This window comes from Neoarius graeffei, chromosome 4 (assembly GCF_027579695.1).
Source record: "Neoarius graeffei isolate fNeoGra1 chromosome 4, fNeoGra1.pri, whole genome shotgun sequence".
In the NCBI taxonomy this organism is placed as follows: domain Eukaryota; kingdom Metazoa; phylum Chordata; class Actinopteri; order Siluriformes; family Ariidae; genus Neoarius; species Neoarius graeffei.
The window spans coordinates 8,314,783-8,331,513 of NC_083572.1; the positions used below are offsets into that span (position 1 = coordinate 8,314,783).

At 43.2% G+C, this 16,731-nt stretch overlaps 1 protein-coding gene across 2 annotated transcripts; it reads left to right on the top strand.

Moving 5' to 3' along the window:
- The first annotated feature begins 1,628 nt into the window (after window positions 1-1,628).
- Window positions 1,629-14,259, top strand: ccdc14 (coiled-coil domain containing 14). 2 transcript variants are annotated; one of them, XM_060918789.1, is made up of 13 exons: window positions 1,629-1,864; window positions 4,204-4,259; window positions 5,947-6,013; window positions 6,112-6,184; window positions 7,525-7,656; window positions 7,751-7,939; window positions 8,147-8,238; window positions 8,399-9,002; window positions 10,178-10,316; window positions 10,706-10,788; window positions 11,011-11,187; window positions 13,093-13,225; window positions 13,358-14,259. In XM_060918789.1, exons 1-13 carry the CDS (start codon window positions 1,835-1,837, stop codon window positions 14,160-14,162), a joined length of 2,580 nt encoding a protein of 859 aa, XP_060774772.1. In that variant the 5' UTR covers window positions 1,629-1,834; the 3' UTR covers window positions 14,163-14,259. The 2 variants fall into 2 exon arrangements, with proteins under 2 accessions (XP_060774772.1, XP_060774773.1); XM_060918790.1 differs by lacking the exons at window positions 7,525-7,656; window positions 7,751-7,939.
- Window positions 14,260-16,731: the final 2,472 nt, after the last annotated feature.

The window sequence follows — 16,731 nt, forward strand, 5'->3', positions numbered from 1 at the left end:
TAAGCACATAATAGGAATGTACAGGATTCGAGACCTCCAAGTTAAAAGAAGGAAGTCCCTGGTAATCATAAATACTATTATATATTACTGTTGTATTTCACATATTTTGCTTGCCAACTTACTGACATAAGCTAGGGTTACATAATTTCTGAAAGGCCTGAGCTTTTTTTTCCTGTCAGACTCATTAACTCATGCACTGTAGATTTGCTAATCTGTGCCCTTTTTTCACAGACCACATATTGCTACACTACGAACTCCAGCTGTAAATCTCCTGAGACATTTCTGCAATCCAGGACCTACAGTTACCTGTACACACATCCAGCAGTGATGGATGGGGATGCGTCTCAGAAGGACGTCACCTGATCAAGTCCTGATTTACCTGGAAAGTCCAGGGTGCAGCAAATCATCTCAGAAATTTTTAGGTTGTGAAAATTGCACAACATTTTCTATCAGTTGTGCCTGTTCGCATACTGTATTTGGAGACAGTGTTTTGCTTTTGCCTTGTTTTTATGATGACTGCTTGCAAAGAAACAAAAGAGCCAGAGAACAAACAGGGAACAAAAGACGAAGGAACAAAATGATTTGTTCTTACAGTAGATGAATCATCAGTGATTCAGATCAGATCTTCTGTGCGATTTCTCTTTCAGAAAGAGAGCAATGGAGTGGTGAAGGTGTCTGAAGGTGTCAAGCTCTAAAGTGCACCTGAGATGACTAAAGACTGAACACTGGCTGTATACAAAGTCTTAATCAGGAAATAAAACCACAGAACAGCAGTGATTGTTTATCAGACTACAGTATAAAGATGCTTGGGCTATAATTTATAGCAATGCAATAAGTTTATTAGCAATACTATTTAAAAAACAAACAAACCCAACACCACCACTATGTCTTGGCTATTTACCAGCTTAGCTGTGGCTATATTTTCAGCTCTAAAAACATTTTGCCAGAATACAATATTTTTAATATTAGTGTATGCCATTTCTTCTAATTTTATAGTAATTTTTTAAATAATAAAAATGTATTTATGTTTATATTTGTATGTATTATACACAAGCATCTACAGAATGAAAATCTAGGTCTATAGCAAAATACAAAATTTCTACAAAAATACTAATATAAAGCTACAAAACAAAAGTGTGACAGTGCAAAAGTTTGCACACCCTCAGAATGGAATGAAGATATTAAACTAGTAAACAAATTAAAATGACATCAGTTCAAGTTATGAATGTGACATTCTATAATATTTATCTATAATAACAGAAATAAATAGAATACGTTTATATGGTTATTTTTTCTTGATATCTTGCTGCATTTATGCAACACCACCACAACAACAACAACAACAAATAATAATAATAATAGAAGTGATGTGTGGAAAATGTACTGACACGCGGGAATAACAGGTTTATAAACCGCGAAAGAGGGGGGAAAAAGAAAGAAAGAAAAAAGCAGTTATGTTTCCATAGTTACGCTTTCAAAGCATAACCTTATCGCTATTGGGAGCAGTTATGATGATTGACAAGCGTTTTATCCAAAAGTCGATGGAGCTTAGATGACGTCACACGTAATGCGCCAATAGGTTTCGAAGGTAAAAGGCTTGCTGCATTTTAATTGGTCGAGCGCGTCGTTGTTTCCCGTTTAAAACAACAAACTTCTAGTAGCTGTGGCGGTTGTTAAAAATAAAATGACACGCTTTTTTAAAAACAGTTATTTGTTTCATTAGATAAAGTAACCATTCCAAAAAAAAAACCTTCCTGTGAGTCTGAAGGCGAGGTCGATATTGTGACTGACAGGAGTGCACTTCCTGCTAGCTGGCTATAGATTAGCCGCATACATGGCTAGGCACGTGACACCCAGACCCAAGGTAATACAAAACTCACATCCATCCTGATATACATTAAATAATGTTTATATTAAAGTGTGTTGTAATGGTGCTGACTTGGTATTCATGTGAGATGACAGTGATTTCATCCCACGGTGACGTCACGTGGCGACTTTGTTGTTGCTGATGCAATTACAGCCTTTAAAAATGCTCCTAAAAAAAAACACCACCACGTACCATTTTCTTTCCATCCATTATCCGTAACCGCTTATCCTGTGCAGGGTGAGCTGGAACCGATCCCCACCTGACTATGGGTGAGAGGCGGGGGACACCCTGGACAAATCGCCAGGTCCTCACAGGGCTGATACATAGAGACAAACAACTATTCACAGTCAGTTTAGAGCCACTAATTAGCCTAACATGCGTGTCTTTGGGCTGTGGAGGAAACCCACGCAGAAAGGCCCCAGTCGGTCATGAGATTCGAACATGCAAACTTAGGGTTGTGTGGAGAAATCAGGGATAAGGGACGCCCCCAAGCCCCGAAAAAGTGGGAGGCCTTTCTGATGCCCAAATTTTCTCCACTGCATTTGGTGCAAGGACATATTTTATTTCCTAATGCATCTGATTTTGTTCTCCCAAATTAAATTTCTTGACAATTTTTGAGTCTGGGCGGCACGGTGGTGTAGTGGTTAGCGCTGTCGCCTCACAGCAAGAAGGTCCTGGGTTCGAGCCCCGGGGCCGGCGAGGGCCTTTCTGTGCGGAGTTTGCATGTTCTCCCCGTGTCCGCGTGGGTTTCCTCCGGGTGCTCCGGTTTCCCCCACAGTCCAAAGACATGCAGGTTAGGTTAACTGGTGACTCTAAATTGACCGTAGGTGTGAATGTGAGTGTGAATGGTTGTCTGTGTCTATGTGTCAGCCCTGTGATGACCTGGCGACTTGTCCAGGGTGTACCCCGCCTTTCGCCCGTAGTCAGCTGGGATAGGCTCCAGCTTGCTTGCGACCCTGTAGAAGGATGAAGCGGCTAGAGATGATGAGATGAGATGAAATTGTACATTGTCATATTCACATATTGTATCATCCATCCATTATCTGTAGCCACTTGTCCTGTCCTACAGGGTCGCAGGCAAGCTGGGTCCTATCCCAGCTGACTATGGGCGAGAGGCAGGGTACACCCTGGACAAGTCGCCAGGTCATCACAGGGCTGACACATAGACACAGACAACCATTCACATTCACACCTACAGTTAATTTAGAGCCACCAATTAGCCTAACCTGTATGTCTTTGGACTGTGGGGGAAACCAGAGCACCCAGAGGAAACCCACGCAGACACAGGGAGAGCATGCAAACTCCACACAGAAAGGCCCTCGCCGACCACGGGGCTCGATTCCAGGACCTTCTTGCTGTGAGGCGACAGCGCTAACCACTACACCACCCATGTTGTATCATATTTATTAATTATGAAATAACTATTATGAGAATGCATGGAATGGGGACATGATCAGTTTGCTGATTATTGCAAAGCTACCTATGTTGAATAATGTATAAGACTGGGTAACATAGGTGAAAATATAGGCTACAGTTGGCAATATACTTCTGAAACAATATACCATGTTTGTTTCGGGGAAGTGTGAGTTTTCAGGAATTGGGCGATTCTACTCCGTGTAATCCGCTCTTTGGCTCCTCAGACATAGGTAGCACCTGGAGCGTGCTGCTTAAGGTCACACACCCCTCCAGGTGCGACTGAAAAAGCTCGATGGCAAACTGTCCAGTTTGCCTTGCATTCATCGCCAGTGAAATTAAACACCTTCACTTCACGTGCAGGTTTGATTTTACTTGATAGTATGTTATTTTTGGCACTCCGAAGACCGAGTAGAGGCTATGAAATCATGTGTCCGAAAATACGTGACGCAGTATTTTATGTTCAAATACAAGACGATCCCATATTATACAGGACGGGTGTTAATCCAATGCAAACTCCACTCGGAAGGGCCCCCATCGGCCACTGGGCTTGAACCCAGAACCCTCTTGCTGTGAGGTGACAGTGCGAACCACTACACCACTGTGCCACCCCATTTTCTTTCCATGAACACTAAATGTTATATTAGTGAGAAATCCAGCATAGTGGTGGCACTGGTGCTGAAGGACTAAAGCGCTGCTGCATCACTGTCTTTTGGTACAAGGGCTCAATCTGAGTCAGCACTCTCAGCAGGTAGAAATGTAGGACCATCCTATATTTTGTATGACATAGGAAACCAAGTGAAATGTTGAAACAAGAACGTCACCTCGGCGTTTCATTACAAAATGAATCTTGAGACGCATATTATGAATTATAAATGTTTTATAAGTCTGACTGCATTTTCTTACATGTGTGTCATTGCCAGGTGGTGTCCTCGGGCAGGTTGACGGGATCTGGCCGAGGACAGACGACCAGGAAAAAGTAACCCCCACCTTTCCTCCTCCATTCCCAGCATTAGTGACACCATCCTTTGTGTATATGTACAGTTCTGGTCAGAAGTTTACATACAGTGACATGAATGTCATCTTGGATATGAATGTCACGGCAATATTTTGGCTTTCGGTAATTTCTTTGATCTGTTCTTTTTCTGTGGCAGAATGATTGTACAGCATACATCTTTAATGAAAAAAAAAACCCATGAGAATTTGTTGCACAAGTTTTAATTTTCTTTGGGTTTTCTGAAATCAACACAGGGTCAAATATACGTACAGCACACCTAATATTTGGGTAAAATGCCTCTTCACAAGATTCACCTTGACCAAACATTTTTGTTTACCATGAACAAGCTTCTGGCAGAATTCTGGTTGGATATTTCACAAATCTTCATGGTAGAATTGGTAGAGTTCAATTAAATTTGTTTTTTTTTTTCTTGGCATGGACTTGACTTGTAAGCACGGTCCATATATTTTCAATAGGGTCGAAGTCAGAACTTGTTTTAAGCTTAATGTTAGCCTGCTTTACCCTCCACGACCAGCTCTGATGCGTGTTTGGGTTCATTGTCCTGTTGTAAGTCCCAAGTTGTGTTCAAGTTTCTGATGGTTTATGCTGAAGAATTCTGAGATAGTCCTCCTTCATTATTCCATCCGCTTTGTGTGATGAACTAGTTCTACTGGCAGCAAAACAGCCCCAGAGCACAATGATCCTACCACCACCACCAGCTGGTACAGTGTCCCTCTGTACATGATGGTCATTGTGACCCAAACAATCAATCTTTGTCTCATCTGAGCATACAGCTATCCTCCAGCAGGCTTTTTTCTTTGTCTGTGTGGTCAGCTTCAAACGTTAATGAAGCTTGAAGGTGTCAATTTTGGAGCAGGGGGTTATTTCTTGGATAGCAGCCTCTTAGTCCATGGTGATGTAAAACTCATTGAACTGTACACAGTGATCCATCAGCTTCCGGTTCATGGCAGGGCTGTGCCATGATGGTTCCCAGGTTGTTCTTGACAATCCAAACCAATTTCCTTTTAGCTGAGGGTGACAGTTTGGGTTTTTTTTGAAGCAAAGTGGCTTGGCAAAGTGACTACACCTCACAATAACTTGCATGCAATTGTTTGAACTGATCTTGGAATTTGCAGTTGTTTAGAAATGGCTCCAAGAGACAATCCGGAGTTGTGTACATCTGCGATCCTCTTTCTCAGATCTGCACTGAGCTCCTTGGACTTTCCCCATTGTATTGTGTGTTGGTCAATCCAATGAGTGCTGTGAACAAACCCTTTTTATGACGCCACAGAGAAGCTACCAGCTGTACTCAATCATAATCTTTAATAGGAAGTTAAGAGACCTTGGCAAGATGAGACATTTTGGAAGTTTCAGCACCTCCGAATTAATAATCGAAGTGAGCGTGCGTAAATTTTTGACCCTGTGTTGATTTCAGAAAACCCAAAGAAACTTAAAACTTGTACACCAAATTCTAGTGTTTTTTAATTAAAGATGTATGCTGTACAATCATTCTGCCACAAAAAAAGAACAGTTTAAAGAAATTACTGAAAGCCCAAATATTGCCATGACCTTCATATCCAAGATGACGTTCATGTCACTGTATGTAAACTTCTGACCACAACTGTATACACGATATGACTTGAACTGAACTTCGTAACCTGTATTGCAGGGTTCCTGGAAGACCTCTACATCCTGACCCTTCATATTCCGTTTACTCCACAGATTCAGAAGATCAGGTAAGTTTATCAGTACGAGTTGAACTCTTAGATTTACATTCTCAAACGTGATGTTGAACAGACCTTCATTTAATTTGTACCTGAAATGTGCCGTTCAGGTCACAACCATAAACAAAGGCCTGGATCGATGTGCGGCGTTGCTCAGCGATATACTTCAAGCAGAAAAAACAGGTACGCTGTGTTTGATACGCGCGTTTGTTGTATGTCTCTGTGCATCTTTAACATGTGTACAGTATATTGAGGTATTTCACCTGATGTCACAGGGTCACGTGACGCCCCGGTGTCCGCCATTTTGAAGGTCAAGCTAGCTAATGTCAACAACATAGTAGCTAGTATGTTACTGTAGCAATGTTTACGTTCAGTCATTTGGATGACTGTTAAAACCTTTCAGTCTCAAGTTTTTCCTTTACTGTATTTACTAGTTTACTGTAATTATGATCCGGCAGCTATTTACACCGGATCCAGTGTAAATAGCTGCCGGAGCGCGCTCCGGCTTGCTCCCGGAGTGCTCCGGCCGAGGTTCCGGAGCGCGCTCCGGCTTGCTCCCCCTCAAATTAAGCAGCGCGCTCCGGCTTGCTCCCGGAGTGCGCTGCTTAATTTGAGGGGGAGCAAGCCGGAGCGCGCTCCGGCAGCTATTTACACTGGATCCGGTGTAAATAGCTGCCAGATCATAATTACAGTAAACTAGTAAATACAGTAAAGGAAAAACTTGAGACTGAAAGGTTTTAACAGTCATCCAAATGACTGAACGTAAACATTGCTACGGTAACATACTAGCTACTATGTTGTTGACATTAGCTAGTGCTAACAGCTAGCTGCTAGTACACTGCTACAACACAGACACCGACCCTAATAATACAGTTCTTGGTCATTGCCTGGTAACAGCAAATTTATAACGGGCCATGTCTCAACAGACTAAGAAGTTATTTCAATGACATTTAATAACATTTTGTTTATCCTGAGGACCGAAAGTAAATGAAAATGTGAACAAACCTTAGCTGTAATAAGATGGCGACCACCGGCTCCGGGGACGACCCGCTGATGTAGGCATGTTACCCAGCCTGACACAAAATATTTGTAGGCATCCAAACTCTTATACGCTTTCAGATCAATACCTGTGTATGGCGATGGGTTTTTAACGACATGGGTATACAGATCATGTGGGCCGAAGTCAGGTAAAGACAAGGGCTTCGTGTACTTCCGTACGTCAGTGAACAATCCTGGTGGAAGCAGGTAAACGTCATTCTCTAAGCCTGCTAACCTCAATTTTTGCAAATACCTCTCCCTCTGCTTGCCCTGTAAATGCCCTACGTCGCTGGATAGTGAAGGTGTTTTCTGCATCTCGCTCCTTTTTCTTTTATGTTTTTCGTTTGTCGCCTTCCTCGCATTCAAACTGATTCGAGCTGTGACGTCCAAAATGGCAGCCTAACGATGCATCACATGACTTGGTCACGTGGGTGAAAAACCTCAATATATATATATATATATATATATATATATATACCCAACAGACCCCAAGACGAAGTTGAAAATCTCAAAGGCGGCTCCTTCCAAAAAGAAAACGTCACTTGGTAAGAATGAAGCAGAGCGAAAGAGGGTTGGGAAGACAGCAAGTGCAGTCACACGGATAAACAAGAGACCAGGTGATGTTGCGGAAACATCAGTGTTTTAAAGGTTTTATTTATTTTTTGGGGGGGATATGCAAATATTTGAACTGTCAATGAATCCTCTCTGTAGCTGTGGTACAGAAGACCATTTTGCCCGCGCAGACTTGCGCAGGATTAAGAGGCCAGTCATGTGTGCAGCAGCCCCCTGCTGTTGATGTTATCATCGGATCAGAAGTGAAGCCGGGAGGGACCTCGGTGACGCAAGTGGAGTGTGTTCAACCACACAGTTTTCCTCAAGGCAGCAGTCTTCCATCCACAGGTTTAAAAAAAAAAAAAAACATGCATGGAGGAAGCAGGGAATGTCTCAGATTAGTGTTTGATTTTTTTTAAAAAAATCTATAGCATTGTTTTTCATGATTGATCATTTTACCAAGTGCCTATTTTTTTGGCACTGTAAAATTATTCTGCATGTGTACCCAGACACAGGTGTATTAAATATATGGATGTGTGTATACTGGTTTTGCAGGACCGCAGTCCTCTACTGTGTTTAACTGCCGTCTGACTACCTCGACCCCAGCACTCAGTCCTCACAGACCCACGTCAGCTCACAGTCAAGCGGTACGATTGTGTACACCAACATCCCAAAAGTCAAACACGATTAATTAAATACTGAGACACTCCGGTGCTCAATCTGTGCTGTCATTTACTCACTACTCGTCCGTCAGTCAATATCGGTTTCTATACTGTTTCTGCCGTTGTGTCTCTTACATCTGTGTAGCCTCACAGAGGAGCAGATGGAGAGACGCATCACTTCACTCAACAGTGGGCTGGAGCCTCTGCGGTACCATTGACTCAACACAGAGCTTTAAGTGCGACAGTTTCACCCACCCAGTACACAGCATCTTTTTCTGTAGCTCCAGCTGTCCAGCTGCAGCCTGCAGTCTCCACAGTGTCAGCTGAACAGTGTAAACCCTCCAGTCCTGTTATAAATGCACCTCATGCAGGCTCAGGTGGACAGAGAAGCGCCCTTCAGGCACATAGCGGACCTCAGAGCTTCCCTTCTCCTCCAGCGTCAGCACAGATCCCTGCACCGGTCGCCCTCCCCAGCCACATCCTGGTGTGTGACGGTTCACAGGATCAACAGCTTTCGTCTGGAGAGTGTGTGTCGTCTTCATCAGAGGAGAGTGGAGACTGCATGAGTGAAGAGGATGAGCTGGACAGAGTGGACACCCTGCCGGTCAGAGACACAAACTGTCACACCAGCATAGACAAGCATGCTGTGAAACACAAGAGCAAGTCAGGGAGCCCTGAAAAGACGGCCAGGAAGGTGATTACTGTCAAATACCTGTTAGGAGAGCTGAAGGCGCTGGTATCCAATCAAGGTGAGTGGTGTGAAATTGCTGCTTCAGCTGTTTCAGTACTGCGGTACTTTTGTCAGACTGCCAACTAGACCCACTAACTGACTCACTGATTGTCTAACTTGCTGACTGTCTACTTCTCTGACTGTCTACTTCACTGACTCACTGATTGTCTAACTTGCTGACTGTCTACCTCACTGACTCACTCACTCACTGACTGTCTACCTTACTGCCTAACTCACTGAATGTCTACTTCTCTGACTGTCTACTTCACTGACTCACTGATTGTCCAACTCACTGACTCCCTACCTCACTAACTGACTCACTGACTGTCTACCTTACTGTCTAACTCACTGAATGTCTACTTCACTATTTACCTCACTGACTGTCCAACTTGCTGACTGTCTACCTCACTGACTCCCAACCTCACTAACTCACTCACTGACTGACTCACTGACTGTCTACCTTACTAACTCGCTGAATGTCTACTTCACTATCTACCTCACTGACTATCTACCTCACTGACTGTCTAACTCACTGAATGTCTACTTCACTATCTACCTCACTGACTGTCCAACTTGCTGAATATCTACCTCACTGACTGTCTACCTCAGACTGACTGTCTACCTTACTGTCTACCTCACTGACTGACTGTCTCACAGACTGATTCACTGACTCCCTACCTCACTAAATGTCTACCTTACTGTCTACCTCACTCACTCACTATCTGCCTCACTGTTGAAGTCACTGACCTCTACTTCACCAAATGATTCACTGAATCCCTACACCACTGACTGATTTACTAACTCTACCTCACTAACCCACTGACTGTTTACCCTACAGACTGACCTCTCCTGCCTCATGGACTCCCTGCCTGTATACCTCATTGACGAACTCGCTAAATGACCAACTCCTGACTCTGCTGACTGACTTCCTTAATGACGTCCAAGATTCACAGAATGATTCATTGATTCATTGACCAAATGGCTGGCTGACTGATTGACTATTTGAGGGACTAATGACCGACTGACTGCCTCGCTCACTGACCGATTCACTTACACACTGTCTCACTGATTCAATAACTGAATTACTGATTCTTTGACTCACTAACTGAACCACTCAATCTCTCCCAGACTCACTGCATTGTCTCATAATGTTACATATTTAATGATGTCTGAGTGCACTCTGCTTCCCTGTAGACAGTGAGGCGGTTCGTCTGATCTCTGAGGTAGAGCAAAGCATCTCCCTGCTCCCCGCCATGGTGGGCAGCACCAACGTTCAGGCCGAGCTTGCCCTCGCATTGCAGCCGCTCAGAAGTGAGAACGTGCAGCTACGCAGGTTAGTAGCGCTCACTCAGCTGAAAGATAGACAAACCTTTACGTTCTGCACAACCAACCTCACTCTTCAGGAAAACATTATATTCCTCATGGATTGGCTTTTAAGCAAAAGATGCAGAGCTGAACTGCTTGGTACTGGCTGTGGGACTGGGCTAACTTCTGGCCTGGAAAATTTTAAATAGGAGACTGAAATGAACAACTAGCCATATGCCCTGCATGGAAATATTATCAATTACATCAGTTATAGTTTTCACAGGATATTCACAAATTATATGATCTTATCATCATCAGTCCTAGAAACAAATTTAAACATTGCATACTGCACCTTTAATTTAGTTGTTTCTTGAAATACTCTACCTCAACACTGATGCGTGTGTCTTTGTTCTCTAGGCGTCTGAGAATACTGAATCAGCAGTTAGAGGAACGGGAGAGAGCAGAAAGACAGGCCAGACCGGTAGACTGCAATCTAGAATGTAAAAACATCATCTCAAGCTTCAAATCAGATTTCATCAAGATGGAGATGTTGCAGCAGCATGATTATCATTTTGAATATTTTTTTTTTATTATTAGATGAGAAGGTTGTGATGTTTTAATTGAATAACTACAATGAAAGCTACACAGTCAGCCCACACTGGATGATTTACTGTTGTATTAAACTCGATACATATGTGAGTTCAGAACTCTGTGTGTTTCAGTGGTCTCGCTGCAGTCGCTAAACCTCACACTTCAGACTCAGTTAAACGATTGCCATAGAGAGCTGGAGAACCTTCGGCAGGAGAACCAGAAACTACGGCAGGCTGTGGAGGACCGAGAGAACGACCTGCAACAGACCAAAGAGCAGTGCGAGTTAGAGACAAATCGTATACGCATGGGTAAACAGGATATCATTTGGTTTTGAATTAAGAATTCAACAGTGCTATGATTTAAATCCGTAACATAATACACTGCAGCATGGCATGAATCCAGATTATGTAAATATATTAAATAATAAGGGATGGTGCGAGAATTTTCTTTATTTTTATTTTTAGCAGCTACTTAAAGGGCTCACTTGTACAGTGCTCAGCGTAAATGAGTACACCCCCTTTGAAAAGTAACATTTTAAACAATATCTCAATGAACACAAACAATTTCCAAAATGTTGACAAGACAAAGTTTAATATAACATCTGTTTAACTTATAACGTGAAAGTAAGGTTAATAATATAAACTTAGATTACACATTTTTCAGTTTTACTCAAATTAGGGTGGTGCAAAAATGAGTACACCCCACAACAAAAACTACTACATCTAGTACTTTGTATGGCCTCCATGATTTTTAATGACAGCACCAAGTCTTCTAGGCATGGAATGAACAAGTTGGCGACATTTTGCAACATCAATCTTTTTTCCATTCTTCAACAACGACCTCTTTTAGTGACTGGATGCTGGATGGAGAGCGATGCTCAACTTGTCTCTTCAGAATTCCCCAAAGAAAATAATTTCTTTACGCCACAAAGGTGAAGGCTACAAGATGATCAGCAAAGCTTTACTTATCAGTCAGAATACTGTAGCAAAAGTGGTACAAAACTTTAAGAAAGATGGAACTGCAGCCATCTCACAGAGACGTCCAGGTCGTCCACGGAAGTTAACACCTCGACAGGAGCGTCTTCTGATGAGATGGGTTGAAGAAAATCGGCATGCGAGTTCACTGCAGTTATCTAAAGAAGTAGAAAGCCAAACTGGGGTGACTATTTCCCGTGACACAATACGGCGTACACTGCAGAGGAATGGCACGCATGGATGCCGTCCACGAAAGAAGCCTCTCCTAAAGCCCAGGCACAAAAAAGCCCGCCTAGAGTTTGCCAGGGCCCATGCTGACAAAGATGAAGACTACTGGGACTCTATACTCTGGAGTGATGAGACCAAGATAAATGTTTTTGGAACTGACGGCTTCAAAACCGTATGGCGTCGCAAAGGTGAGGAATACAAAGAAAAATGCCTGGTGCCTACAGTGAAACATGGTGGTGGCAGTGTCCTTATGTGGGGCTGCATGAGTGCTGCTGGTGTCGGGGAGCTGCATTTCATTGACGGCATCATGAATTCACAGACGTATTGCTCTATACTGAAAGAGAAGATGCTACCATCACTCCGTGCCCTTGGTCATCGTGCACTTTTCCAACATGATAATGATCCTAAACACATATCTAAGGCCACTGTTGGATTTCTGAAGAAGAACAGGGTGAAAGTGATTCAGTGGCCAAGTATGTCTCCTGATCTGAACCCAATCGAACACCTATGGGGAATTCTGAAGAGACAAGTTGAGCATCGCTCTCCATCCAGCATCCAGTCACTAAAAGAGGTCGTTGTTGAAGAATGGAAAAAGATCGATGTTGCAAAATGTCGCCAACTTGTTCATTCCATGCCTAGAAGACTTGGTGCTGTCATTAAAAATCATGGAGGCCATACAAAGTACTTGATGTAGTCGTTTTGTTGTGGGGCGTACTCATTTTTGCACCGCCCTCATTTGAGTAAAACTGAAAAATGTGTAATCTAAGTTATATTATTAACCTTACTTTCACGTTAGAAGTTAAACAGATGTAATATTAAACTTTGTCTTGTCAACATTTTGGAAATTGTGTTCATTGAGATATTGTTTAAAATGTTACTTTTCAAAGGGGGTGTAATTTTACGCTACATTATATGTATTTTTTGCCAATGTTGTAGAAATAAATTGTCTACTTTGGTACCTTGTAGAGTATTAAAATTGCATCATTTTTTAAAATTGTTCATATGATTTAGATGTGAGTGAGGCATTAGCTGAAATGCGAAACTGCCAGGTGAAGCTGGAAAACACTGAGAGGGAGAAAACTGCGTTAACACACAGCCTCCAGCAGAAGGAGGCAGAGATCACAACACTACAGGAGATCATCAGGTATAGTGATGTGAAGTGCAATACAGACAAATTTTACACGTATATAATTACATTTTATAGAATAAAGGCCTGTATTTTGCTGCAAGTATCGAAGCCTTGATTTTTTTTTTTTTAACATTTGTCTGCATATAGAAATCTTCAGAAAAGCCTCAGCCCCTGCCACCCTGCTCAGGCAGATGTTTCCAGACCTCCTGCATCTCAGCTCACTAAAAGGGTTTTAGATCAGTATGAGAATCAGCAGCAAGAGTCTTCCATGTCCAACCGAGTCACAGACTCCATTAACGCCTACCTTCAGACCCTGGAGGACTCAGGACACAGCTTGCTACCACGCCCAGTTCACACTCAACCCCTTGGCCAGTGGAAATGTAGACAAGAGAGCTCCCCTAAAAGCTCAGATGTACACACATCACTGAAGAACACGACAGTTGGGAGTGCGAGTCAGGAAGTAGAGCAGTGTGAAACAGCTTTTGTTCCTCTACGAGAGACAGCAAGGGTGCAGCCTGCACCAGTTCCCCAGAAACATTCTCCAGTTCAAGGAAATGGTCACGTCGGACTGAAGTACCTCGGGCTTGCTTTTAATAAACTTGGCATCTCGAATGGCCTCCCAGCTCTGGATGATGCTCATTGTACAGATTACGTCATATGTCCTGATGGTGTAAGATCACAGCTGAAACAGCCCAGTGAAGGTGCCTCTAAGCCTGCAGATCAATCCCAATCCCAACATGCACGGCGGCGTCTGCAAATGGGTGGTGAAGCGTCAGTATATGAAAACTCCTTTTCATCCTGTGATGTAAAATCCTTAGTTTCAGACTGGAGCGTGAACTCCTGGTCTACGTTTAATACACGCGACGAGCAAGAGTTCCGCAACGGCTTAGCAGCTTTAGATGCCAGTATTGCCAGTCTGCAGAGGACTCTGAGAGCTGACTTTAAGAGATGATTTGCTGTCTTAAAACGTTGACGATGTTTTATGCTGATCTATTTTAAATGTTTTAATCATGTTATTAAATTGTCATTAAAGTAAAAAGTGTGTCTGATCTGCATGCAGTCTGTTGCAAAGTGTGTTCTAAGGAGGTTAAACACACTTGGAAAAATGGCCCTGTTGAAACAGGAGGGACGATACAGTGTATCTAAAATAGATAAATGTCAAGTATAACTCCATGTTCTGTAACGTAGAGGGACTGACGTTGTTCATCTAGGTTAGCCCATGGTTGGTGTTGAGGGGTTTCGTTTAATTAAGCATAGTATTGGCAAGTACACAAAATATGGTCAACTAGCGTTTATGTTAATTATATGAGGACAGAAGGGATATTCTTGTGTTCAACTTAAAATGGGGGCAGCCTTGGGCGGCACGATGGTGTAGTGGTTAGCACGGTCGCCTCACAGCAAGAAGGTTCTGGGTTCAAACCCAGTGGCCAGCAAAGGCCTTTCTGTGTGGAGTTTGCATGTTCTCCCCGTGTCTGCATGGGTTTCCTCTGGGTGCTCCGGTTTCCCCCACAGTCCAAAGACATGCGGTTAGGTTAATATGGGACGGCCTTGAGCGAGGCACCTAACTCCCAACTGCTCCCTGGGCGCTGTTAGCATGGCTGCCCACTGCTCTGGGTGTGTGTGTGTGTGTGCTCATTGCTCATGTGTGTGCTCACTGCTTCAGATGGGTTAAATGCAGAGAGGAAATTTTACAAGTGTGTGATGAATAAAGTTGTGGTTTCTTTCTTTCTTCTTTCAAAGCGTTGCTGGCTCGATTCCTGGGACTGGCAGGAAAAATGTGAGGGGAGTTGAGTGAAGGAACAGCACATTTTCCTCCCTCTGTATCATAGCTGAAGTGCCCTTGAGCAAGGCACCTAACCATGGGGCACTGTAGCATAGCTGCCCACTGCTATGTGTGTGTGTTCATTGCTTCAGACAGGTTTAATGCAGAGGAGGAATTTTAATGTCCTGGAGTGGACATGTGACAAATAAAAGGCTGATTCTTCTTAAAATTATATATTTTTTTATTCTCATCTCATCTCATTATCTCTAGCCGCTTTATCCTGTTCTACAGGGTCGCAGGCAAGCTGGAGCCTATCCCAGCTGACTACGGGCGAAAGGCGGGGTACACCCTGGACAAGTCGCCAGGTCATCACAGGGCTGACACATGGACACAGACAACCATTCACACTCACATTCACACCTACGGTCAATTTAGAGTCACCAGTTAACCTAACCTGCATGTCTTTGGACTGTGGGGGAAACCGGAGCACCCGGAGGAAACCCACGCGGACACGGGGAGAACATGCAAACTCCACACAGAAGGGCCCTCGCCGGCCCTGGGGCTCGAACCCAGGACCTTCTTGCTGTGAGGCGACAGCGCTAACCACTACACCACCGTGCCGCCCATATTTTTTATTTAAATGAGTAATTTGCTTCCAATCTATAATTTGGTTAACAAGGTTGTACTTTCAAAGTGGCCTTGTAAGTCAATATCATATTATTAAAAAAAATAAGGGGAATAAATGAGGAGAGAATAATGTAATTTTCTTCTTCCCAAAATCTTCAGAAAATTCTTGTTGATCGTCTCATCTCATCTCATTATCTGTAGCCGCTTTATCCTGTTCTACAGGGTCGCGGGCAAGCTGGAGCCTATCCTGGCTGGCTACGGGCGAAAGGCGGGGTACACCCTGGACAAGTCGCCAGGTCATCACAGGGCTGACACACAGACAACCATTCACACTCGCATTCACACCTACGGTCAATTTAGAGTCACCAGTTAACCTAACCTGCATGTCTTTGGACTGTGGGGGAAACCGGAGCACCCGGAGGAAACCCACACGGACACGGGGAGAACATGCAAACTCCACACAGAAAGGCCCTCGCCGGCCACAGGGCTCGAACCCGGACCTTCTTGCTGTGAGGTGACAGCGCTAACCACTACACCACCGTGCCACCTTCTTGTTGATTGTGTTTTGTGGAATATTACAAATATTTCATAAGGCTGAATACACGGTTCATCATGTGTAGTAGACAACTGATTGAAAAGGATGTTTCAAGCAGGAAATGTTAAGCGCATTCAAACAATGCAAAAATAATATGATTTTTAAAGTGTTTTAAACTATTTGTAGTGCACAGAGTCAGGAAAAATGCTGTATTGTAGTTTTTATAAACGTTAAATTATTTATAAGAACCATGCGCATTAGTTGTTAGGTCACTTTACCTATGTTTAAATGTTTTAACCTTTACTTTACATAAACATAGCCTAATATTTAGGGAGGAAAGTGTGACCCAAAGGACACCCCAATCACAAAATTATCCATTCCTCTTCTATTTGTTGCATATGAACTTCAATAAACAGCGTTGTGTAAGATATACAGTGCTTTACGACAGTGTTATAAACGCACTTTAATCTAAAACAAGAAAAGCATTCGTTTATCCTGACATACACACGCAAATATTTGAAGTTACAGAACTTGTGCTATGCATGTTATATTAAAATGGCGCTCTGTTAGTCGCTGTCGCAGACTGATGACGTAAGC